Genomic DNA, 27691 nt, shown 5'->3' with positions numbered 1-27691 from the left:
TGAGAGCTTGATAATGAAGAGGAAATTCTATTTTCTCTCTTATTCCTTATCATTAAGAGATGTACACACAAAAATAAAAGATGATTTCCACAAAGACCATCATTCACCTTAATCCCCCTCAATATACACGTGGAGTTTAAATCTCTCAAACTGGGATTGTAAAAATGGTACAACCACTCTGGAAAACAGTTGGGCAGTATCTTAGTTAAGTATACAACTACTGTATGATCCAGCCATTTCACTTCTAGCATTTACCCAAGAGAAAAAAAAAAAAAACATGTGTCTGGGCCTCCCTGTGGCACAGGGGGTTGAGAGTAGTGCTGTGAAACTGTCTGCAGCCTTTGCAGCACTGGTTTGATTCCCGGCCAGCCAGGGAGATTCCCACTTGGCGCAGCAGACTTCTACTGTCACGCCCGCTGCTCCCCTCAGCAGTGCATTTTGGTCGTCTGCCTATTCTGCTCCCCACACTATCTCTCGTGAATCCTCTCACCCTCCCGTGCCTCTGGCCTGTACCCCAGGCTCTTGTATAAAAATGAAAATTTTTTTTAAAAAAGTGTCTTTACAAAGACACAAATGTTTATCACACTTGCATTTGTAATAGCCAAATACTAGAATTCAAAGGTCCACTAACAGATGAATGGATAAACAAATTGTTATATATTCAGACAGTGGAATACTATCTAACAATAAAAAAATTGAACTATAGCTATATAAAACAATATACATGGATCTTGAAATAATTACGCTCACTAAAAGAAGCCAGACAAGTAGTATATGTGATATATGATATGATTTACACAAAATTATAAAATGCAGACAAATTTATAGCACAAGTAGATTAATGATTGCCTGGGATAGGAGTGAGGAACACACGTGGGCACAGGACATATTTAGATGGTTATGTTCACTATTTTAATTGTGATTTCACAAGGATATCTCTATTCACAACATATCAAACTATGCACTTGAAATATTTACAGTTTATTTTATGTGAATTATATCTTATTGAAACTGTTGAAACAAAATATCTTCTCATGTTCTCATTCAAGAGTTATTTATGTAGACCATCACATGGTCTGTGTGTGTTCATTAAAGGCAGTATATAAAAAATGCCCATTAAGCTAATTTCTGTCTGCCTTTTTTTACTTAGTAGGTAGAACTTAAGTATAAGTCAGATCCCACAGTACCTCTAGGTCTAAGACATAGACATAGATCTATTTCTTCAGGAGAACTAGCTAGTTATCTCTCAACAGAGTATGAGTGATCACAGTTAAAGGAGTCATTTGTGAACATTTAGATTAATAAACATCTACAGCATAATTCCTAGTGATACTTTTTTTTTAAACATGTAGTTTTTTTTTTTTTAAAGATTTATTTATTTTTATACAAGAACTGGGATACAAGTCAGAGGCGTGGGAGGGTGAGCGGATTCACCAGAGACAGAGCCGGGAGCAGAACAGGCAGACCGACTGAAATACACTGCTGAGGGGAGCAGTGGGTGTGACAAGAGAGGTCTGCTGCGCCATGTGGGAATCTCCCTAGCCGGCCGGGAATCAAACCCACACTGCAGAGGCTGCAGACAGTTTCACAGAGCTGTGCTCAACCTGCTGTGCCACCAGGGAGGCCCCCTTAGTGAGACTTTTTTAAAGATTTTCCACTTAAATGCGAAGGACAAAGATATAAATCAAGTGTATTCTGGCAAACCAAGGGCCTAATAAGAAGCAAATTATGCTAAGTGAATATGTCTGCAGTGAGAATGATCTGCTCAGTGTTAGGAAATGTGGATGAAATGGAAGTTCCCTATTGTGTACTTCTGGGATGTGGGAATTCCGGTGATGTGGCATCCAGCTGGGGGAGATTTGTTGTCTAGAGATTCCCCTCTACTATGTGAATGACTGCCCTTTCCAGAAGCTGAGGAAGGGAGCTCTGTCTCTCCACTTACCTGGTATGTCAGCTTTGAGTTTAGAGTCCAGGAGTTTTGGTGATTTGAGGGTGCTGGGCTGGGAATGGGGAAGAACTTGGCCAGACTTGGATCTCTAAGAGTTGGGGACTAGCTCTTTTTTGGTCTTATTATTAATTATATTCCTAAAAAAAGTTTCATCTTATGATGGCTGGTAGGTACTTTCTAGAACAAATTTCATGTTTCCTTTTACCAGCCTTGAGACTTTACTACTTCTGCGAAGTCAGGAGCTGCCCTCCTGAGTTTTGCTTGCTCATGTTTTATCCATTGGGCTGGAACATTTGTCCAAGAAAGTCTATTTCAAATTAATGAGGAAGTACTCTGACTCCTCAGCAGGCAATACGCTTAAATCTAGTATCTAATATCTGAGCTGACCAAAGTTGAGAATTTATGGTTAAATTTTCTCTGTGTACTATTTAGCAGGGGGCAAGTCTGGATTCTAAACTCTGGAAGCCTTGCTCAGATCAAGCATGTATTTTCCCTGTGGTGTTTTCTCATTGGGACCAACTCCCTTGTTTTGTTGTTATTGTTATTGTTGCTTTCTTAACAAAGAAGAGCTAATTAGAGTCACCAAGGGGAGAGTTGTTCAGGATCTCATTGTAACTGTTCTTACCATTTAATATTACCATTTAATATATGGCATAGAATAGCTAAAAATCTCTACATACTTCATTTTCAATTTCATTTCTATCACCTGCTGGCTGGGTGACTGGGATGAGGTGCACATTTGCCACTAATACCCCGGGGATTTGGACAAACAAGATGCAGGGAGCCAGGAGTCCATGTGACCTCATCCAGCACCACTGCCCTTCCCTGCATGGGCCCTCAAGTCCAGAGAAGCTAATTAATGGGAGATTGAAAAGCTAGGGGGAAAAAAGATAGAATAAAACCCAAGTAGAGCTTAGCACTCTTTCTAGTGTGCTTAGTAAACTATATAATCAGTTCAGAGAAAGTGTACTCTAACAGCCTATGTTACCACATGCCCATGATAACTTCTGGCTATCATTTTTCAATCTGGCTGCCCATAACTCAGTTTGTAGAGTCTAAAGATCTTTCCAGAAGCTTAACGTGTACATACCTTGTTTGGGATTGTCGTTCTCCTCCCGAAGCACTAAAACTTCTCTTTAAAATGCCTGAAACAAGAATATAAAAATAACTGCACTCTTCTACTTCAAATCTTAAATTTATTTGTTTAAAAAATTACTGCATTCAATTATCTGAATTATTACCGGTGTATGTACTACAAAGGCTGTCTTCACTTCTGAAAACATCAGTTAAAATGTAATGCTGCAAATTAGTAGTTCCTTGACAGGTTTGTTTAAGGGTCTTTTTCCAAAGAAAGGGTGCTAAACAAAGAAGCTCCATTATTAATAGTTAACAACATACAATAAAATATCTACAGCATACGCATCCTAAGGCCTTTGCCAAGATAGCTACAAGCCACTACGTGCCAACTCAAGGTCCAACTTTCCTTCTTTGCTTTCCCACGGGCCCTCCCCACCATTGTTAGCCGGAATATATAACACTGAGTTCATTTCAAAACAACCATAAACTGCTTCTAGAATTTGCTGTGTATGTTTATGTGCATGGTATTTTTCCTGTGTAATGTTCATGCTTTCCCAGTCACAAAGAAGAGCATTTTACCTAGCAACAGGAATTTACCAGAAAAACAGAGTAGAGTGTTGGAAATTGGGATTGTCCCAGAAAATCTGGAGCAGTTGGTCACCATGTTGATGGCACAAATAAGTATGGAAAGGAACCAAGAATGCAGTTAAATCCTTAGGGTTCTATTGTGATCCTTGGAGAGATGATATTAAACCTTCCTTTATGAGATTTTGATAAAATAGTCATTGGTGAGAAGGAATTATTTACAGTTAATTTATGTCAGAGTTTTTCTGTCTCTTCTATTCAATATTCCATTAACTTACTCTTTCAAAAGAATTACTCTTTTCTCACCATTTCCTATTTTAAGTTCTCTTTCAGTTTCAGATTCATTAGCGAATTGAATCCTATCTTTATAATCTTTAAATTTTATCTATATATTTTTTCTTTTCTTTCTCACACTTCAGTGTAATTATTTTCAATACTGTTTCTAATATAGAGTCAAGATACACATGTGGACTAAATTTATACATCTTTGTACATCATACCGTTTCACAGTTAAAAACAATGAACATATTTATTTTACTTTAGTGCTTTAACTACAGGACATCCCTTTACATGAATGTAAATGCAAGTGTTCATAACTTAGTCTACACTGATCCTCATTTCTCCTGCAAGTTCTAATCCCTAGTCAACAGAAGTGTACTGGTCACTTCCTTTTTGAGCTATTGAGTCTGTGTCCATTTCCCAGTTAGAACCTGCCTTGCTGGTAGAAATAATGAAACTTCATTTGACAGCTGAGGCAAGGGACAAAAGCAGTGCTTGCTGGTTGGCCTTTGGGCTCTCAGAGTGAGGGACACACCCATCTCCACAAACTTTGTCCCTGGAAAACCAACCATGGGCTATGCCCAGGATGACTTTTTCTTGACTGGAGTATGAGTTCCAAACCACACCCTGCTGAACCCCACAAACAGGGAAAGAAAGCTTACTGAAAGTTGACTCTTTCAGAGGGCTTGAACTGGAGCTGCTGCAGTTATCTGAAATGTCCAATTCGTCATCCAGCTCTGAATATATATCTGGGCAATCACAAAAAAAGTAAAAGTAAAAAGCAGGTGAACCTTGGAACAGAAAGGAGTCAGAAGTGCACTCATGCTGACTCATGAGTGCTCATGCCCCCAGGAGTACCTTTCTCAATGTTTTCCAGGTTGAAGTTATCATCTGACAGGATTTCCTCACAGGCCCTGTCTTCGTCCTTACCACAGGGGGCCTGGAAGCCTTCCGGAGGCAGCTCTGCACTTTCTGAGAGTTCGCTCTTCAAGCTGGCAGCGCCACTGCTGCTACTACTCAAGCTTGCCTTCTCAAAGGTCTCCTGGAAGGAGAAATTCCACTTTTAGTAACCTCTCCTTCCTCCCCTCCTTCTGCAGGATCCAAAGCTTGTTAGAACATACATCCAAAAGTTTGAATTATCATTAAAAATAGTTTGTGCTGAAATAACACCAGAAGTTCCACCTATACATCTGCTATCAAATTCATTCAGCTCTTAACTACCAAAAAAAAAAAAAAAATGAATCAAGGAGATCTGTAAGCTACTATTGGACAACAAATGAATGAATGTGGCAAGATAATCAGTACAAAGACCCAAGCAAAGTTATCATGGGCATGGGGTAACTAAGTCATCTGGCCAAAGAACCCGTGGCATAAGGAATAACTCTGCATCCATTAAACTAAAATGCCTCTTCCTTAAGCTATTTTTAAAACATTGGCTGTCAATCTTCTCAGTCTCACTGTGATAAATAAGGCTTAGTTCATTCAAATCTCATGGGCAATCAGTAGCACTCTGCCAGGCCACAGAAAAAGGGAAGTGGAGTCCCCCTGAAAAGTGAAGAGCAGCAGAAAAAGGGACATGCAAACCACATGGGAGCCCACACCTCTCCTCTGCCTCATCAGTCTCTTAAGCCAAGAGGTTCATATCTCCCGCTCCTTTCCTTGCTAATTGAAATGTGTTCTTCTATTCTCGTAAGATGAGTTCCCCCCAATAAGTTCATATTGTGGTTATCTGCATTTGGCTTGAGTTGGAAGATAGCATCTTCAAAAACCAAACCAGATCTAACAAATAGCCAAGACATTTTGTGCACAGCAAACTGTCCAACCAATTTTTGCTTATTATCTCTTTTCCTGAGAATTTATTCAATGTTCCTTCCTCAAAGTTTCACAAAGATGCTGGAGCTCTTTCTTGCTCTGTTGGTGCTAACATTCAGTTGAAGGAAAGTTTTCATTTTCTTTGGTTAGTCCTCTAGCCAATGCTCAAAATCTTCCTGCTCACGGCTCAGAACTGCTCATTCCTGTTTCTTGGGCTCACCCTGGTCTATTAACTTAGAACTGGTGGTGGGAAATATTTTGGATACTCTCTGGCAGCGCAAATTTATGCTTCTCATAAATTTGAGATCTGAGACAAGCAGAGGGTCTCCAATACCAGCCTCAGTTTTGCTCATGTGCCTCACATCAAACCTACAAGCTCCATTTAAGACTCAAAACTTGACTGTAAAATCCCAACCTCTCCCATACCCTCTTTCCTTTCTGCTCTAATGTACAGATCAGTTTTCTCACAACTATCCTCAAATGAAGTCATTACAAATTTTCATAGATATAAACATTCAGTTTAGGGTATTCTCCTCTTTATAACTTTTCTTATTCTAAATAAATCATTCCTTGGCCTATTTTAAAGACCATAATTGGCATTGATAACCCTGTAGGGCCTACACACACAAAATGTGTCAATGCTATAGAGGTTGGAAAAAAATGAGAGAACTTTTAAGTGAAAATTTTTTATCCTGTTGATACATTAGTTGCCAGATTCATCTAGCTCTGAAACTAGCAAAACTTCAGTAACACTTCTGTTTCTCTTGAAAACAGGTGTGGCTATGAAATCAGCAGAAGACATTTTTCTTTAAATGAATGAAGAGTACGAAGAAGCTGTGAGTCCCAATGTAGGCGAGTCTGGACTTGAGGGGGTTTGACTTGCAACCAATACCCAAGAACTAGTGGGTTGCAAACCAACAGTCCCTTGCACCTGCCCAAATTGCTCCACAGGAAATTGGGTATTTGCTTAAATTCTGCCAAAGGGGGATTCACATATTGAGAGATGCTTTTTCAGACTCTATAAGCAGGGAAGTAATGAGGAATGTGTAGTTTGTTTTGGTTTTAAAACCTCTGTTTCATAATCTATTATAGAAGATTTGGCTTCAAAAAATCTATATGCTTCTTGAACTTGTCATAAACCATATGCCACTACAGACACATTTTCCCTGGTGTGATTTCCAGTTTTTTCCTTGTGGAATATTTGAATAGCCAACCCATTAGCCATCTCACACTTTGAAAAACTGGGGCCTATTTTAGTCCCTTTTAACTCCCTTGGTCCCTTGTACATAGCAAATGCTCACATGATGAGTTCAAAGGGAGAGAAAGAAGGATCAGAAGAGCAGGCGATTCCCTTGCCAGAGGAGTAGGCTTTTAATACCTGTGTTTCTTATCTTGGGCCCTTGTCCAGAGCCTACATTGTGATGTTTCTGTAAAAACTGAAGGGACTCTATGGTGATACAACTATGAGTTGGAGTGAATATTTCTCCCTTCTCTGCCTTAGAAATGACTAGTCCACCAATGACAGATGCCTGGAGGCTTGGCCAGAGGCAAAAGATGGCTGAGGTCTGAGAATTGAGGCCAGGAAGATGTTTTTAAAAGTTACTTTCAGTAAGTACATAAACCTATTAAAAAGATTTGAGAGAGTGTGTGTCTGTGCATGCGCGCACATTGGGGGGCACGGGTGGGGGGGCGGTGGGCATTGGGAGGTAAGTATAGCCTTGAGGGACAGAATTTGGCTGCTGTTAACTTTTTTACTTTCCAAATGGAAATTAATTACCCAGGATTTTTCTAGGAGTAGGAAAGAAAGTGAATAAGATTTTCTTGGCTTCTGTTTCGCCTAGGAACGGATGGACACATTCTGTGTATCAATATGGAAGCAAGGAGAAGACAATGCAAATCACACAATAAAATTATCACTGCTATGGAACACATCACCACAACAGGAGACACTTCCTGACACAGAGCTACCATAGGCACAATTATGTTTAGTTCCATTTTGCTCATTATAAAGTAATTTTTTTAACACGTGCAGCAGTTCACAATGCATTTCTAATAGAATAGTAATTCAGCAGTAACCCACTGACATGCCCCATATTCACCACGACAGTAAGGAAGGCATTAAAAGAGCCTACTTTATTAAAACTAGTGCAGTTTTTTTTTAATTGTCCAGAATATTTGTTTTATAAGGGGAGAAAGAAAAGTAAGAAATAAATATAAAGTACTTCACCAACTATATCCTGCAGATGCTTTATTTTGGAGCCATAAAAGATGTACTAGCCTTTTGTGTTCAGAAATTTTATAGTCTGTTTGAGCTATGTTTCTACCCAAGTTTCTTCTATTTGTTTAGTTAATAACCGTGACCTTAAATAATACATAAATTTAAGGTGTGACAGAAATTCATCTGGCTGAGGTGATCTCTTTTCAGTGACAAACCATGTTCTAGACTTTTCAAGGATGATAGCACAAAGAAAATTCAAAATAGGAGACAGATCATTGACCATATATTATAGCACATAAACTTAGTCCCCAACATTTCAGTTAAAAAAAAAATCAGCCAGTCTAGTCAGATGGTGGAGACAGTCAGGGTAACCCACCCCATAGTTGAGTGGACTGCCCCTTTTAGTGCCTAAGTGAGAGCTTCCCTTTTCAGGATCTCACTCTAGGATGCTTGGCTTTGCCACCAGGGAGGCAGGATGCTGGAGCCTGGTCCTTCCCTTCAATAAATGGAAACATTTAGTTCCAAAGTTGTTCGGATGATATCGTTGCCTTATTTCATGTACGAAGTCCTGAATCATTTCCTTCATCCATGCTCTCCATATCAAGTTGAAGAACAATATATTCAAATTTAATCAGAAAAACTAGTGCGTAGAGTCCAGAAAATAGCTAAATTTATAAATATTATATGTAAAAAAGAAAATGTCCTCTATAAGTCTGAAGGTTGTTGTTTTATTTTGTCTTCTTGAAACTATTCACACAAAATTAAACATTTTGCTTGATATGATTAAATGCATATAACTATGATCCAACTCTTATCACGACACTGTCTTAATTTTCAATATAAATTTTCAGCATCAAATTTATCATGCTTGAGGATGTTTCACTGCCACCCATATTTGACCTAATGTCCACAATGAGTTTTCTGTTTTTCCTAATTAAGGCTTTCTGGAACTAATAATACTAATACAGGTGAGAAGAACTATGCCATAACCTAAAAGTCTCACTTGTAAAGTGTACATGAGATATGGACTACAGCCACATTTGTTGACCACCATTTTGTTGCAAAGCTGCAGACTAATGAACAAAAAGAACTGACTATTTATGTTAATATTTCCAAAGACATTTCAAATGAGGCCAGAATCAGGTGATTCCATGTAAGATATATGTATATATATTATGTATCTTATATATGTATCTTATATATGTGTATATATGTATCTTACATGGAATTATATATTCAATATGTATATTATATAATATATATGTGTATCTTACATGAATTATATATATTATATATATAATACACAGAGATTCATCAAGTTTTAAATTTAAGATATTCTAATTTGGATAATGGAAATCCAGCAATGCTGAAGGCATTAAACCACATGACATTAGACACAGGTGGTATCAATACAGATGAAACATACACATTAGAATCCTACTTACTTTTTCATTTTCAACCCAGAATTATAGAAAGAAAGACCTACTTCTTGATCCCTCCTTGAACTTGGCAGACAGATTCCAATCTCAAGATCTTTGGATTTGCTGGTCCCTCTGCCATCAATGTTGTGTCTCCAGATATGTGCACGGTTTACCTTTTAAATGCATTTAAGTTTCTGCTCAAATCTCATACAAATAGAGAGGCTTTACCGACATCCCTAGTGGAAATACCCTATTTCCCTATATCCACTGCTTTCTATTCCTATTGCTTTCTATTCCCATGCCTACTAATATTTTGTCTACAGCACTTAAACATTTTTTATTTATCTGTCATTTATCTTGCCCCACTAAGACAGTGGGGGCCTTTGACTGTTACATTAATTGCTGTATCACCAGACTAGAACAGTACCCAGGAGGGAGTAGATATTCAGCAAATTTTGTTGAATATGTAAAATAAAATATTAATTTTTCAAAATGTTACAAAGTTCTTCCCCATGTTGAAACAAAACATTTTAGAACTAATGCTGGAAAAATTGGATATTCACATGGAAAAAAATGAAATTCAGTCTCTTCATTATTGTATGCACATTGACAATAGTCCTATAATCATAAGGCATTTTACTAAAAAAAAAAAGTATTTTTACAATCTTCGGACAACAATTCTTTAACAGGATGAAAAAAGCACTAACAAAAACTAAACGAATAAACTGAACTTTAACAAAATATTTTTGGCTCAACAACAACAGCAAAAAACGTCAATAAAAATACTTAAGTTATTGAAAACAGATTTCTATCTGGAATATTTAAAGAATTCCAATAGATCAACAAAAACATAAAAACAATCCAATGAGATCATTGACAAAAGTTTTAAACCAACACACACATGCACAAAATAGTTTTCCACAAACACACAAAAAGATACATAAATGGCCAATAAAGCACATGTAAAATGCTCAGCATCATTGGTTATCAGAAAAATATAAATTAAAATCACAAAGAATGGGGCCTCCCTGGTAGTGCAAGGGTTAAGACATAACCGATAAAGCTATCGCAGCCACTGCAGCATGAGTTCAATTCCCGGCCAGGCAGGGAGCAGCCCACATGGCGCAGCAGACCTCTCCTGATTCGCCCGCTGCTCCCCTCAGCAGTGTACTTCGGTCAGTCTGCCTGTTCTGTTCCCCACTCTGTCTCTGGTGAATCTTCTCACCCCCTCCCCCACACCTCTGGCCTGTACCCCAGGTCTTGTATGCATAAATAAATAAATTTAAAAAAAAATAACAGAGACAGTCTTTTGTACTCACTACAAAGGCTAAAATTAAAAAGACTGACAATACCAAATGTTGGCAAGAATGTTGACCGATTAGAACTCTCATACCTAGCTCCTGAAAGTGTTAAATAATATAATTTTGGAGAAATGTTTAGTAGTTTAAAGTTGAATATGTTTAGTAGTTTAGTAGTTTAAAGTTAAATGCTTAGTAGTTTAAAGTTGAACCTATGACCCTGAAATTCTACCCCTAAGTATCAACCTAAGAGAGTTAAACTATATTCTTAAGGAGACTTTTAGAAGAAAATTCATAGTAGTTTACTTATAAAACCCCAATCTGGAAATAATGTAAGAATTCATCAATAGGAGAATAAACATTATGATATATTCACACAATATTATAGAGTAATATAAACAAATTACTCCTATACATAACAGCATGGATGAAACTTACAGATATTATATTAAGTGACAGAAGCCAAAGGAGCAGAAACTATTTGATTTATAAAAGTCAAATCATAGGCAAAAATCTTTTATAGGACAGAAAGTATAACACTCCTGCCAACGGGCAGGGAGTTGTATAGGAAGGCATGAGGGAACTTTCTGACATGATAAAAATGTTCTGAATCTTGTTTTGGGTGAGAGTTATACAGATGTCAAAAGTCCTTGAACTAAGCATTTAAAGTTTGTGTATTTTATTGCATATAAGAAAGGGTTTCTGGATGATGTGTGAATTGTGTATGTATCTGTGGGGGGGCCTCTCAGTCACCCCTTTATTTTCTTAAACTACAATGAGAATAGAAACAAACACATGGCATGATTTTTCCTGATACTTCTTTCACTGCATCATTACTTGTTGCATTTTTAAAGCCTTGAGGGAAATTCAGCCAACAATTAACCAGACAATAAAAGCAAAGATGTTTCCCCAAAATGCTGCCATTTTAAAATACATCATTTTCTACATGGCTTAATTTAATCTCTTAGCAGTGGATTGCAGACACACGCCTTAGTAGCATGCTCAGCAGTTGCATGACATATGGTATAATAAAAATAGCACAACTCAGATAAATAAATAGCACAATATTTTTTAAAAATCAGCATGAAGAAAATAGGAATTAGGTATTTGCATCACTGTGCCATGCTTAAATGGCCAACTTGAAAGATATTTGAGAAATAAAGAAAAATATCAAATATCAATAGTCTTCTGAAACTATATGCAGATTGCATTAGGAAACTACAGTAAGAATTACACAATAAAGAAATTGTGAATTTATAAAACAGTCTTTGCTGATCAGTGTCCTACTACTGTCTTGTCCCCCAAAGTAGATGGAATTTCAGATAACTAAGCGTGCCTTATTTCAATAGTTGGATATTAGGTTATTATAGAAATCCTTCTTTTTTCATTCACCAGAAGCTTAGAGCAAATTTCCACGATGTGCTATATGAATATTTACTCTGCATCTTAAGCATGGGGTAAAATGTATCAAGATTACAGGTGACATTTTATTTATTTATTTTTAATTTTTTTTAAAGATTTATTTATTTCTACAAGAGCAGGGTACAGGCCAGATGTGGGGGAGGGTGAGAAGATTCACCAGAGACAGAGCAGGGAACAGAACAGGCAGACTGATGCAATACACTGCTGAGGGGAGCAGCAGGTGAGACAGGAGACCCTCGCCGCGTCATGTGGGACACTCGCCAGCCGGCGGGATTGAACCGGTGCTGCAGAGGCTGCAGACAGCTTCACAGCGCGGCCCTCAACTGCCTGCACCACCAAGGGAGGCCCACAGGTGACATTTTAAAGGGCAGTTTTGGTAGGCACATAGAGAATGGCTAAGGGAGGAAGGTGACCCTAGATAATCTGGGTGGGATGGGTCCAATCAGTTGAAGGTCCTCAAAGCAGGCTTCTCTGGGATGAAAAGAAAATTACACTTTTGGACAGCAGCCCATGCCCAAGAGTGCCAGCCTGCCCTATAGATCTGGGACTTGCCAAATCCACCCCTAAACTCATATTCGCCAATCCCTCACAACACGTTTCTTTTCAATTTTTACTGTTTATTTATTTGTTTTATTATTTTTATTAATTAATTTTTTTCTTATATCATTTCAGTCCCCATAGCTCTCCTGCCAACATATCTACCCATGAACCATCACCATATTCCTTACATTCTTCCCTCCTCTGTTTTGAGGCTTCTCCCACCGCCCCTTTGCTGTATGCCTCAGATCTATGGTCAGCTTGCTAGTTTTGACTTTTTCCTGACCTTTGGCTTGGTTCCTCTATATTCCACATATACGTGAGACCATCCAATATTTTTCTTTTTCTGTCTGGCTTATTTCACTGAGCATAATCCCTTCTAGCTCATACCAAGTTGCTGCAAATGGCATGAGTTTATCTTTTTTGATTGCTGAGTAATATTCCATTGTGTAAATAAACAACAACATTTTGATCCATCCATCTATTCTGAGGGCATTTGAGTTGTTTCCATATTGTGGCTATTGTAAATAGTGCTGCAATAAACACAGGAGTGCAGATTTCCTTTTGAATTAGTTGTAACACATTTCTAATGTGCATCTCCTACTGGTTCTGCTTACTCATGTTCTGTAGAACTGCCCTGGACTATAATTAATAATGTTCTATTGTACTTTTGAAAGTTGCTAAGAGAGTAAATCAGAAAAAGTTGCCATCATGAGAAAAAAAAATTTAACTATATGAGTTGATGGATATTAACCTATTGTGGTGATCATTTTGTAATATATACATATATCAAATCATTATGTCATATACTTCAATTAATACAATGTTACTTACCAATTATTATTTTGGGAAAATTAAATCTATAAAATGGATATGCATTATAAACCAGAAGACCTAACAGTATCCTTGGAAAAGTCTCTTAACTTTTCCATTTCTAAATATGATTCTCAGTCCTAAGTGAGTTAAGCTGGTAGATCTGGAGTTTCTGAACTTTTGCTATTCTTTTCTATCCAGGAGTGACTTCTTTGCCTAGTTTTCAAGACCTAATCTTATGTGTTTGCTCCAGGAGCCTCCTGAACTATCACCCACATAGCTATTTGATATTTATCCAAAATTCCTGCCATATACATGTCTTGACTTTCCAAGTAAATGTGTTTTTTCAGGACTCAGACCACTATATATAAATTTTTATAACTTTTGCAATATCAAAAACAATGCTCTGCATTCAGAAGACATTCAACAAATTGTTGATTTTTTCATTACAAATTACAGACTGCGAGAATTTTCCATTTTTCTCTCTGTGATGTTCCCCTGATAAGCTTGTGGATATGACAGTAGCTCTCCAAGATGAAGCACGCTTACTAAACTAGTAAAAAGAAATCATCGTGAAGCTTTAAAATGAATGGTGAAGACAGAGTTCCCATCAAATAGCGTGGAAGAGAACTAATAAATGCCAGCAAATCTCACACTGTAAAACCATATTTCTCTTATTACTCTTCAGTCTCCCAGGAACATTCAACTGTGCTTCATTTGCACATAAGGAATATGCTTTCTTCGCCCTTGCTTCAATGCACTTTAAGCAAGAGTCACAAAAATTTCTAATAATCTGAATGTAATTGGAGTTTTCCATTGATTCTTCAGATTTCTCCATGCTGTATTTCTTTTAACCCTAAACCTTGTATTCGTTGGTGAAGCTCTAAGCAGCACACACTTTAGGAATGTCTGTACCTAACTTTTCTGGCTGAGGAACAAGAGATAAAGGGTATCTGTGTTTACAGCATGCAGACAGTGTCAAAGCAGTGACCCTGCCTTAAATATTTTTTTTAAGATTTATTTTTATTTATTTATACAAGCACTGGGTACAGTCAGAAGCGCAGGAGGGTGACAGAATTCCCCAGGGCCAGAGCGGGGAGCAGACAGGCAGACTGATGAAGAAATACACTGCTGAGGGGAGCAGAGGGCACGGCAGGAGAGGTCTGCATGCCATGTGGAACGCTCGCCCATGGCCAGGGATCAAACCGGAGCTACAGAGGCTGCGGGCAGTTTCGCAACCCAGCGCTCAACCGCTGAGCCACCTGTGAGGCCCTGCCTTAACTATTTCAATGTCACAATGCCCTCTACATTGCAATATCACTGCTCTTGTTATACTTTAACTTAAACATTGCACCTTATTGTCCTCATCTGGGTTTTTACCATCTTAACTCTGTACTCTACTTATGATGTCTTATTTTGAATGATAATAACAGAAAATTTCACTTTCTTCAAAAGGAAAGTCTTGCTTCACCTTTGTGGAGTATAAAACAAGACACAGGTGTGAATTTTATTAGTGATGATTTCTCTGGTGTTATGAAATATATACTAACATTTGTCTTCACTAGCCTTTTATGAAAATTGCTATAATTATGAATAAACTAAAATATGAAAGAAAATAGCATGCCCCCCAAGAGATAGGATCCTTTAAATATTGCTTATCAATTGTTTGCTTACCTACTAATTTGAAAAATTTCAGTAATTCACAATGGATCTCTTTATCAATGTTGAGAATCCATCATGTTCTACTGAACCCACTTATTTCTCTTTCTTTGGCTATTATTTATCACTGGGCCAGGTAACTGTGTTATTGGTATTAACTGTTCTGGGAGAACATTCCTCTATATTTGAAATGAAATTATCATAATACCATAATACTGCTTAAGAGATAAAAGACATAAAATTTTATACCTATGATTTTTCTGTCAGCAATAGGTTAGATACAGATTTTTTAAAATAGCAATTGGTCCCAGTTCAGGTTAACGCCAATAAACCGCATGTTGTCTTTTGATGAAATGTAATCATATTTCCTTCTCAATTCTAAACCAAAGCTGCATTTTTTTCCTTTTAATTAACATTTGTTTATTCTTTTTTTCAATATTTTATTTTATATAATTCTTACATCATTTTTCATCTTTGTACAGTGTATGCATTTTCATTTTGGTTAGAACTAGAGTCAAAATAAGGGGGGGGTGCTATTGTATGGGGAATATAACCAAAATGAAAATGCATACATTGCACAAAGAAGAATATTTGTATATTCTTGAAATGAAAATTATCAGTATGCCTATGGCTCTTTAAAACTTTGTTTTGAAAAAAGCACATCTCTCTGTCCATACAAAACTGAATGCTCCATAAGGATTCTGAGGCTGGCTAATGCCCGGTGCTTTTATTTATTTATTATACATTTATTAACTGCATGAATCACATACAGAGATTTAGTACTAATGAGCCAATTAGTAACAAGTTGTATCAACTGGTTAACAAGTTGTATCAACAACTATGCTAACATAACCATCGCTCATTTATATAATTGATGCTATCGCTATCTTACAATTTTACACCACTGTTTAATTTGTACAGTAGACTCACACATTTACCTATTTAATCTTAGAACCCTTGACAGTAGGTGATTCTTTCCCTTATTTTACAGGTGAGTGAAAAACCTCTGATTCCTCAAAACTGCCTCCATTTGTTTTATATGGTCATAGCTTCATCACTAGATTTCTACAGTTAAAATGTCCTTCCAAATGCTTATTGAACTAGTGATGGATGAAATGGTATCGTGTCTTAATTTTGCTTTAAAATAATCTGAGGATCGATGGCAGGGAGAAGCTATAGGAGTGGGGGACATAGAGATGATATATGATTGGTCCCAAGTAGCAAATTGTTGAAACTCAGGGATTGGTAGAGCATCATTCTCTTTACTAAATGTAGGAAATAAACAAAGGGGTTTATTTTTAAAAAGTTGAGAAGTAAAAATAGATAAAATAGTCCTTTTCTAACGTGCTCAGCTAATGATGAGCAGTCTTCTGCTATTAGATTTACAAGCTGACTCCACCCACTCCCACATCAGCTGCATCAGTCTAACATAAACCAGTTCTCATATCCAACTGGATACTGGTTAAGAAGCTTTGCCTTGCAGAATCTAACAGAAGGCCCCAAATATTAGAGCTAAATAGCTAAGTCTTTTGCATTGGGATAGTATGAATACAACATGACAACCACAGGATAATGTGTTTCTCATTGTTGCCTGGTATTTACAGCCCGGTAGCAAAAATCACAAGCAAAGTTAAATCCGTGCCTGTGAGGTTTAACTGTGTTTGGCAAGAACTATCTACCCAAGTTATCTGTTCCTACACACAGAGCTCTGAGATGACCACCAGAACGGGTCTATGAAATAGACCCTGGGCTCAGCAACAAGGCCATGAAGTTGTGAAAGAGTTTTCCCCCCAAAAGTAAAATTATATTGAATCCTCAACTTCAAGATTCCACATATGTCAATACAAATTGACCAAAAAGTAGCTCTTTCTTTCAATTTTTTTTAAAAATGAGTTTGTGGAAAATGCTGTTATTCAAGAAATCAGAGCTGCCTCTTTTTTGAGATTAACTATAATTTGTCCAACTAAAGCAAGCAAGTCCTTAGCATCCTGGAAAGGAATTTAATGACCAGTTACCCTGTTCACAAATGGGTGTCATGACCCTATTATTCTCGTTTCACCCCAAGAAGGGGAGGAAGGACCCCTTACTAGATCCCTGCTTGAGGATGGATTATGGATCAGGATATAACAAAGGTGTAGAGGAAAGAAAATAAGAAACAGCAACAGGCACATCACTGGAATCACTCACATGTGGAAATGTGTAGCACTGGCATCCCTTTTTCAAGCTATGCTAACAAATAAACATAAATAGCAAAATAATTGAAAGGTTATTGGCAAGAAAAGTAAAAGCAGATATTTCTAATCTGCATCACAGCACATTATTACCATAAGCAGTCAGAAAAGAAGTTATACAGATTAATAAGGACAACATGTAGGGCTGATATTGTTTTTTTCTCCAAATTAACATGCAACACTTTCCTCCATATTCCCAAAAGGTGACATCAGATTGCCGAAGAAATCGAATTTAAGCATTCACTGCTATTTATGAGAAGACCATGATGCAAACTTAAAGAATTGCTAAGTGATCTTTCTGCTTGCAAACTAGAGATTTGTAATATACAATAAATTATGGGTCAGTTCTTTAGAATCTCCATCATACTGACATTTTAATTTTGAAATATGAAAATGGATGTAAATATGTAATTATATAATTCCAAAATACTGCACGGAGTAATTAATGTTTTCTTAGCCTAAGATGAATTATTCTTAAGACAAGCATGAAAAACTTCAGACAGCCTGTTCAAGTGCATCGTGATGAGGTAGAAAGACTCACACTTACATGTGATAGCAGAGCCAGCTCATGGTGACATGTGACAGCGTTCCGATTGGCTTCCATAAAATACCTCTGTGTGCGCCTTCGTTCCCGTTCCAGCTTTTTCTCCAAGGCCAGCTGGGATGTAGACAAGCTGTCTAAATACTTCATCATGACATCCGATATCATGGAGCTGACTTCTACAATATCTGGCCGGGCTTCTGCATCAGGAGTCAGGCACCTAAGAGAAGATAAGCTAACTCAAAGCAGCCTGCTCAAGGTCAGGACCAACCCATGGGGTGTGGAGGGTCAAGGTTAAACTCTACTCTGTTCACCAAGGCGTTTGCACCCAAGAAAATTCAGGGTAAAATGGACATCAAACATAATTTCGAACTCAAGACATTTCAGAAGGCATTTCAGAAAGTTGTGGACGGAAACAGAGGCAGAACTGATCTCGCCCTTGGCTGGCAGGCCAAAGTTATGGGCTGAGCAGGAAGCTGGTTCTCGGGCAGGCAGGGTCATCTTCTGTGCAAGCTGGTTCTTTCCTAAAGTCACTGCCATCTCACTGGCCAGTAAAACAGAAGATCCCAATAACCTAGGCCCTTGTGACAACCCCCAAGGCATCACCAGAAGGAAGAGAGTTTCCTTTTTTGACCTTTTCCAGCTGTATTGCAGGAATATCCACCCAGCTTGATTAGCGAGTCTCAGAAAACACGAAGTCATAAAAATAAAACACAACCCAGTTACTTAGAGGTTTAAGACTTGCAGTACTTTTTTTAAAGTGGCTAACTCGACACATTGCATGCTAATATTTTCTGTGATTTTGGAGCTGGGCAATATCAGACTACAGAAAGGAGTATTGTTTTTGTCACAGCTTAACACTTACAGAAGGTGATTCTAGATGCCCAAGGAGCCCAATTATCAAAATCACTGATTAGCATGCGTTAAAAACCTCTGGGACTCAGCATAGTATTTTTTTCTAATCTTTGAAATTCAAATTCTCTAACTTCACTGAAGTCAGGTTTGCTTCTCAACAAAATTTAACTTGGTTGGACTTGCAGAAAAAGATCTAATTTTCACATATTGTGCTTGCTTTAGTAACTATCATTAGGGCAACTTTTACCTATACCGATGTCTCTAGGAAAGAATTAAGAATTATAGCTCACAATTATTCTTCAAAACAGAAGTAAAAATAAGACTCTAGTTCATTAATTTGCTGTTCATTCTTTTTTGTTGAATTTATAAATGTGAGTAAACAAACACCACTTTTTTTTTAAGGGAACATTGGTTTACAACACTGAATATAATTCAGGGTTTCAGGATCCCACCTCTTCAGATGTATGTTGCCACATCACACCCACCACCACTAGGGCACCCATAATTCTCCACAATAGTCCATAGGCCCTCTCACACATCCTGCTCTTACCTCTGTCCACCCCCATCATCTCAGTTCTACAATCAAACTTCTAAGGTTTGTTATTGACTTAGTTCTGTCTGACCTTTTGTCTTATTTCTCTATATTCCACATAAAAATGAAACCATCCAGGATTTGGCTTTCTTCTTCTGATTTATTTTGCTTACCATAATCCCTTCCAGTTCCCTCCATGTTCTCACAAAAGGCAAAAGTTCAACTGCTGTGTTTTTGTTTTTGTTTTTATAACTGAGTAGTCTGCCCTTGTGTATATGTGCACATTGTCCTAGTCTACTCATTTGTTCTGGGACATTCAGGTTGCTTCCATAACTTGACTATTGCAAATAGTGCTATAAATAGTGCTAAACGTAGGAGTACAATATCCCTTCAAATTAGTCTTTTTGCATTCTTCAGTTAGACAACCAGGAGCGGAATTACTAGGTCATATGGCAGATCTATTTTTAATATTTTGAGAAGCCTCTGTACACTCTTCCACAGGGATTGAACTAATTTGATCAGTTTTTAAGACATTCCCATTTTATGCATTATTTTCATGCTATTTCTTTTTAACTTCTAAAGCAGTGGGTTTGCCCTCTTGTTACAACATCCACTTACATATCTGCTGAATGTTTATGTTTATGAATTAAGGTAGGAGATTGCAGAAATAGAGCCAGCTATATCATTTGGGGGTGCCCCTGCAAATATGGGGCCCTACAGGGAACTGAGACGTCAATCTCTCTGTCCCTGCTGATGGTAAACAGGAGCTCCCCTAGAGATTGCAACCTCCATACCCACAGATTTGGCACCCAAACTGGAGGTGGGCAAGAGACCCCCACTGATTTGCCCATCAAACACAGCACGGTGCTGTGAGTCTGGGCAGAAACAGCCTTCTTTTTACTCCCCTTGCCTGCCCCAGGATGCAACAAGGCCCAAGCTCCAGCCTGACCCTTTCCTCACTTGCATTTGTTGCTGACACAGCCAAAACAGGCAGAGGGCAGCAGCAGGAATGGGACAGAAAGACAGAGCTGGACACCAGGCAGGACACAGGGGGTTGGAGTTAGATGCCTGAGAACTCATAACAAGAGGTGGGAACCCGAGGGACTACACATGAACTAAAGTTTCAAGCCCCAACCCATGCACCTTATCCAATGAGACATCACGTCCAAAACACAGTTTCAAAGATCAAATCATGAAGACCTTCAGGACCTCAAAGGCAGAGCCTTGATCCCAAGCACAGGACTGTTTGAGGGCAGGGGACTGTGACTGATCATAGTGCGGGAAGCCTGGAGTGGCAAGGACAGATTCGTACCCAAGTTGCTGACTTTTGCTCCCACTCTGAGAGACCAGATGGAAAGAATATGGTGACAGGATGTTCTGTTGTATTCATGTCATGTTTTCAGAAGCAAAGAGTTTAAGGTAGGGTGGAAAATGTGAAGATCCACCAGCCCTTAGAACAAGCTAGAAGCATGAACTTTGTTAACTGTCCCGACTGCCTCTGGAACCAAGCTCCAGACAGCTTATGCAACCAGGCGCAGAGAAAAATAAGGTGACTGAAATATTTTGTTCATAAAAGGAAGCATTTTTCCTTTTTAGAAAGTAAACAGGCAATACTCTCTTACCAGTGCACGGAAACGTAAAAATAGTAACGCTGGCACTGGGCAGGGCAACAAAATGCATTTATTTTCTGCCCCAAACGCTTCAGGGTGGCTAGAGCAGTATTCCAGCTTAAAAGCCTGCTAGGAAAGAAAAATTCCAATGACAAAATGTGTCACCTGCTCGTCCACTACATGAGCAGGAGGGCAGCGGGGAGACGTCGACTGAGAGGTACACACTGCGCTAGCTCTACCCGAGAAGGTGCCAGAAAGTGAAAGTGAAACAAGAGCAAAACAAAAGAGAGAAGACACACGTGGAAACAACGCCAAAGACAGAGCCCAGCAAGCCTTTCCCTCTCTGCGGTCCGACACGTCAAAGGCCCTATCCCACGGCTGGTGACTGGCTTGGAGCCTCATGTGCTGAGTCATAAACTACCACTAAGAGCCCTTTGTCTGTGTGTATCCCTTGTATCCATTTCCTGAAGAAAGTGAGAAACTAAGAAAAAGTGGGAAATTGGAATCTGTGCCCTAATTCTTTGGGAACTTCATTTTTCGGTAACTAAAAATCCAAAGCGAGTGAAATATGCGAGCGCATGGAACTCATGACTGATTTTGGTTATAAGCCAAATTTTCCAGAGAGAAAAATTTTGTGATGTGAGCCTAGATAATGAATCTTAAATAACGTGAAGTGAAAAAAACATCTGTTACAGAATGCATGGCGTGACCTTAATATGCAATTATAAAACTAAATTGTGGGTTCTCGCCTATGTTAAGTGATTTGCATGCGTCAGTGTAATCAGCACGCCTGCCCCATGGTGCTGTAGTACAAGCCCCATTGTACTGGATGAGGAAACAAAGATGCAGAGGGAATGGTCAAGTTGCTTGTTCAGAGTCCACAGTCGGTGAAACTCACCCCCGGGTTGCACAAGGAGATTCAAGCTATAATCCTACAAGCGTGAGGGGTCCCCCTAAGTGAAAAACAATGGGCTGGGAAGAGAAACCACAGGCAGGGGCGCAGCCACATGTTACAGCTGTTACATTCCATTGAGATGGTGCTAGGATCTAGGAAAGACACTGAACTGAGTTTTAAGGGAACTGGGGGGGAGGTGTGGGGTGTTTCTTGATAATCCCTGTATGTTAGAAATTGTGAAACTAATCAGTTACCTGCTGATGGTATCTGTCACTTTCTCAGAGTAGATGCCTTCTGGCACTGGTTCATAGACCGCCTCCACTATCTGCAAAACAAACAGACTCCCATAAAAGAACTAAAGAGAACCCTGGCATCTTTAGTGGTAAACACAAAGATGAGTAGCTCAGTAAATGTTGTAACTTCACGTACACATTTTAATCAGAAACAAAAACACCCAACTGAATAAAACATCAACATCAATGAAATAGTTCTTGAACATGGAATTGTATTCATCAGGCTAATTTCAAGCTAGCCTCAGATTCATCGTAAATGATGTGTAGGATAATATGACATGCAGGCTTGCAGGTAGTTTCCAACCACAGTTAAAAAGAAAAGACCAAAAGGAATGTGATAGACTGAGCTTTATAATTTTCTATGATAAATGAAGACAATTATAGGGGAAGAGGTGCCACAGCCATGATATATAGTCAGAAGAAAGGGGGCAAAAACTATTGATCGTGTGGCTAATAAATCAATGCCCGCTTCTAATTTTATCACTAAAGTTCTAGTTAAGAAGAAAAGGGATGGTTTTCGCCACAGGAGACCCTTTAGCCTCCCGAGGTTGCTTACTTTTGTGGCCAGGGAGAGCATGTTGGTGCTGTAGAAGGGTGGGTTCAGCGTGGCCATCTGATAGAGGATGCAGCCAGCAGCCCAGACGTCCGCCTTCTCTCCATAAGGCTCGCTCTTCAGCACCTCGGGGCTGAATTCAAAGAAGCCCGTTAATAGACGCTGAAAAGGGGAGAACTTGGCACAGAAAGATCCAATGATCAAACTATAGTTGGAGATACATATTTTTTAATGAAACTCTAGATTACTACTTCAAGTAAACACATTAAAAAAAAAATCTGAGTTTCCCCAGTCTCAGATAATTCAAGAAACACAATCAAGACATTCCAGTTTAATCACTGAATATCACCAGACCATGTCACCTGGCCTATTAAGTGTCCGGGGAAGCTTTTATTTTATTTCCAGAAGCAACTACCCTTCTGGGGGGCAGTTGGTCCCAGTTCTTTACTACTCTGGAGGTTTGGGTGATGGCCGCTGGGTGGGCAGTGCTCATGAGTCTCTCCAGGTTTTCATGTTGATGGTATTGTCTTGCTTTGGCCAGTGGAAGTGACAGTGCACAGGTCAGAACCTCAGTCTCACCAGGTATTTCATTTGTCCCTCTAGGAGCTTCTGTCCACTACCAATTGAAAGTTGTATCCCAGGTAACTGCTGTCTCCCCAGCTTTTGTGCCCAGAATAAGAGACATGGAGCAGATCTCCCCCAGCTTCCCATAAACCTGCAGCCTGAAGGAGAACCTGCCCAGAGGACCCCCAGACGGGCAAGGCTGACAGTAAATGCTTTCTGTTTTATGCCACTGAGCTTCTGTGGTGATTTGTTATGCAGCGTTGTTATGGGGAAGCTTGCCTGATGCAGCTACTTCCCCTTTTATGCAAACTCTAGTTTATAAAGTAGGGGTAAGGCTGTATTTAAGTACGCTGCAGAAAACGATGACATGCAACACACTCACCTCTCCTGAGACTGCATCTCTGATGTGGACAAGCCTGCTGACCATTTTAAAGTGAAGTGAAACTGGGGGTTTATGGGCATGTCATTTTTTAAAATGTGGTGGGAAGTTTAGTTCCCTTGCCTATTTCGGTCTAATAGAAGTTTCCTCTATCTGATTTGTAGGATGAAAATCATCGGCGTGTTCAAAGCACATATCTAACACCCCAAGTTTGATAATTCAGTTCGATGCTGTGTATTTTAGAGGCTGCTCAGTCCCCTAAATTAATGTGGTGAGGATTAATGGTTATCTTGGACAGTAGATTAAAGTATAAAGAAATTGATAAATTGGCATCAGGAGAGTCAGAATAGATCTAAATCAGTCTGGACTGTTAAGAATAACCAAGGAGAGTGTGTTCATAGAACAATCGTGTGAAGAGGCTGAAAGCAGGCAGCCAGCTGCAAGCCATAGAGAGAGGGGCCTCCGGGGAAACCCCCACTACCTACGTCTTGACCTTAGACTTCCAACCTTCAGTACTGTGAGGAAAAAAATTTTTGTTGTCTATGCCCGCCGATTTGTGGTGTTTTCTTATGGCTGCCCCCAAAAAATGATGCAGGGTCTATGAGAAAACCTACTCATATGTTTTTCATCTTCAAAAAGAACTCTCAGCCTTTGAGAAAACCAGCTAAAGCAACTGATTCAATCACTACTTGCAAATATCATATGGTTTTCTGGAGACTATAGTTTAGCAAAACCACTGTAAAATAATTCACTGTCTTATAATTTCCAATTTTTCCACTTACGGAGCGCCCAACCACATATAGAGAAACACAGAGAGTTATAGCTGATGATGCCATTTATGGAAATAGACATGGAAGATGGGGGTGATTTGGGGAGGGCAGTATAGTCTGCCTTTGGGGAGGATGGTTTTGAGGAATCTGTATGTCGAGGCAGTAACCGAATGCCACATTTAGTGTTCACATGGGCTTGGGACTGGACACATGCCTGTAGAAGTCGTCAGCGTGGAGGGGCATTGATAATCAAAGTGTGAATGAAGGTGTGAAGAGCTATGAAAGGAAGGCACAGGACCAAACCCTGGGGATTTTTAATATTTGGGAGTCAAAAGGAGGGAGGGGAATAGAACCTGAAAGAGGAAGGAGCAACCAAAGAAGTAAGAGGAAACCACTTATGAACTAGAGAAGGAAGCCTTTCAACAGGGAACTGTGGTGGGTAATGACTTCCCAGAAGTCAATGTCTTTAGGAGTCACTGGAGTTGGCTGGTGGTCTCAGCAAGAGTCATTGCAGTGATGAGTTACGGGAGATGCATAGGCTTCAGTTATGTACAACCATGCTAAATTTTACTAAAGCTCTGAGGTCCTGGGAAAAACAGCAATGATCAAGGAAGATCCCTCTCCTAGCCAACCCTTTTGTGCTTCAGGAAATGACCTATTGCAAAGAAATACCCTTCCCCATGTAACTTTAGAGAAGACCCAGGCATGTTGGCCTTGTCTTCCCTTGACAAGGTCATACGGACTTTCCAAATTCTCTTTCTTTGCCTCAAAAACAAGTAACCATATTATTTTGTCCCCGCTCTCAATCCTATACCATTTGTGTGTGTATCTATTTTTTGGTCCAATACCAGGCTGTTTTAATTGTCAAATAAAAGCTTCTATAGAGTGAAAGAAACAGTAATTAAAATGAAAAGATATCTTACTGAATGGGAAGGAATACTTGCACACCATATACCTGACAGAGGACTGATATCAAAGATATACTAAGAACTCAAGGAACCCTCCTACACTGCTGGGGAATGCAACTGGCCCAGCCCTTATGGAAAGCAGTATGGAGGTGTCTCAAAACATTCAAAATGGATCTGCCACTCAACCCAGTAATTCCACTCATAGGTACCTACCCCAAAATTCAAAAACATAAATTTGAAAGGAAAACTTGCACCCCCATGTTTGTTGCAGTGCTTCTTACTATATTTAAATTATAGAAACAACTCAAGTACCCAAGAATAGATGAGTGCGTCAAGAAGATGTGGTATATGCACACGATGGAATATCGCCAAGCAATCAAAAGAGATAAGCTCATGTCATTTGTGGCAACATGGATGGAGATTGAAAGGGTAATGCTAAGTGAAATAAGTCAGAAGGAGAAAGATAAAAAGCTAGCATTGTTCCGCCTCTAAATGAAAAGCTTTTCTTGTGCCTGAGAGGAAAACACGGCCTCAGTTTACTTTTAAACGGAGAGACAGCCATTTCAGGATGCGATAGTGTTTCCAGGATTAAGGTTTGAGAGAAGAACTTAAAAGGAGATTGCTGATCTCAGAGGGTAGACATGACAGAGCAGGGCTGCCCCCAGTGTGTTCTCCATTATCACGCTGTGAGCCTCCTAATTGCCAGTACTTACCACAGACGATAACATTATATATATATATATATATATATATATATATATATATATACACACACACACACACACACATATACACATCTGACAACTAGGAATTCCTAAGAACAAGTTCACATATATTACTAATGAGCAGAAGAAATACTAGGACTAAGATAGATTCATTTGTTGACGGGGATGTAATTGAAGAAGAAATTAAAACTTTGAGAGACATTAAAAAACTATGATCGAAAAAGTGTCTCATTGACAATATAATGATGTGGCATCTTGGAAGTGGCATTTGGAGATATCATAAAAGAAAATTTTCCCATAAGAAATGATAGAAAATACTAATGAAAGAACCTTGAGGAGCTTGGTACTTAGTGGAGGCTAAATGTTTGGAGACGAGTTTCTTTTATTGATATAATTCACCCAATACTATATGCTTCACTGGATAAAGACAGAAAAGGGATTCTGCATCCCACTGCAAAGTATTAATTCTGAGTCTATTAAAAAGTACATTTAGTTCTCATATTCTGGCTATCCAACTTGCATCTCCCTAGACTGCCTTTAACAAAAGGAGCGTGAGAACCAGCTTACTGTGTTAACTGAAACAGAAATAAAGATGTAAATTTTAAAAGCACGTAAACTTATAAACTATCAGTCTGAGAACACAAGATCCACTGTTTGCGCTATCAAAGATGCAAATGTCCATGCAACTTCATGAGGATAATAATCTGATTTGAAGTGATATAATTAAATCTATATACCAATAACTATCTTAATTTAGACTGAGAACATATGATGCTGTGTCTCAGAATGACTTGATATAGAACGTGTAAGATGTTCTATAAAGGTCCTCCCTGGTGGCATAAGGGGTTAAGCACCACACTATGAAGCAATCTGCAGCCTCTGCAGCATGAGTTTGATCCCCGGCTGGCCAGGGAGTTACCCACATGGTGCAGCAGACCTCTCCTGTCTTGCCCACTGCTCCCCTCAGCAGTGTATTTCAGTCAGTCTGCCTGTTCTGTCACTGGTGATCCTCTCATCCCCCGCATCTCTGGCCTGCACCCCAGTTCTTGTACACGAAATAAATATATCTTTTAAAAAAAAGATGTTCTATAGAATAGTAAAATACATATGTGCATGGTATGTGTGTGAGTGTGTGTATGTGAGTGCATGTATGTGTGTATTTACAATTGCTGGAAGTGGGTAAAATTTCACTGGGAAATGGTTCACAGTAACCCTTACCTAGCACGACCACACCCTCCATAACCCCAAATATACAGATCCTTTATCTATACTTATCCTCTAACATATAGGTCAAGTTCTACCTGGTGGGGGAAAGTCTTTTTTTACTGAGCCAGCAAACACAGATGGCCTGACACCAAATTCTAAAAGCACTACAGCCTGTATTGTCCCCTAATCATCCTTTTATTTATTTAACAAATACGTATTGAGTACTGACTATCCTGTTGTAAGTGGTACAACAGGGAAACAGCAGGGAACAAAACACACACAGAGAGAGAGAGAGAGAGAGAGAGAGAGAGAGAGAGACACGCACACACACTGGCAATATCCCTGGCTTCACAGAGTAAAGGAGGCAATTAACACAGAAGTAAATGTGTGTAAAGTGCTATGAAGAAGGTAGGTTATTTTGTCAGTGTTTCTCTTGCCTTAGCATTTACTGTTCTGCAGCATCAAGCAGTCGTTGACCCTCTAGAGAGCCTCAATTTTCTCATCTCTAACAAAGGGAGCTCTATAAGGTCTACTTCTGTCCTGAAATGCTGTGTCCAACA

General features: G+C 39.0%; 1 protein-coding gene across 7 annotated transcripts in view; it reads right to left on the bottom strand.

Moving 5' to 3' along the window:
- Positions 1–27691, bottom strand: part of NEK10 (NIMA related kinase 10) — a gene marked incomplete at both ends in the record, with an annotated part of 136407 nt that overhangs the window by 31400 nt on the left and 77316 nt on the right. For 6 of the 7 annotated variants that reach the window (XM_084246768.1, XM_084246769.1, XM_084246771.1 and 3 more), the window contains 6 exons: positions 3039–3093; positions 4552–4638; positions 4748–4931; positions 17848–18061; positions 21988–22058; positions 22583–22712. In XM_084246768.1, coding sequence (XP_084102894.1) covers positions 3039–3093; positions 4552–4638; positions 4748–4931; positions 17848–18061; positions 21988–22058; positions 22583–22712 — 741 coding nt within the window. The remainder of the gene's footprint in view (positions 1–3038; positions 3094–4551; positions 4639–4747; positions 4932–17847; positions 18062–21987; positions 22059–22582; positions 22713–27691) is intronic. The other variant, XM_084246774.1, reaches the window with a different exon arrangement.

The sequence above is a fragment of the Talpa europaea genome (assembly GCF_964194135.1).
Source record: "Talpa europaea genome assembly, chromosome: 11".
NCBI lineage: Eukaryota > Metazoa > Chordata > Mammalia > Eulipotyphla > Talpidae > Talpa > Talpa europaea.
This window is presented reverse-complemented; position numbering and strand designations above follow the sequence as displayed.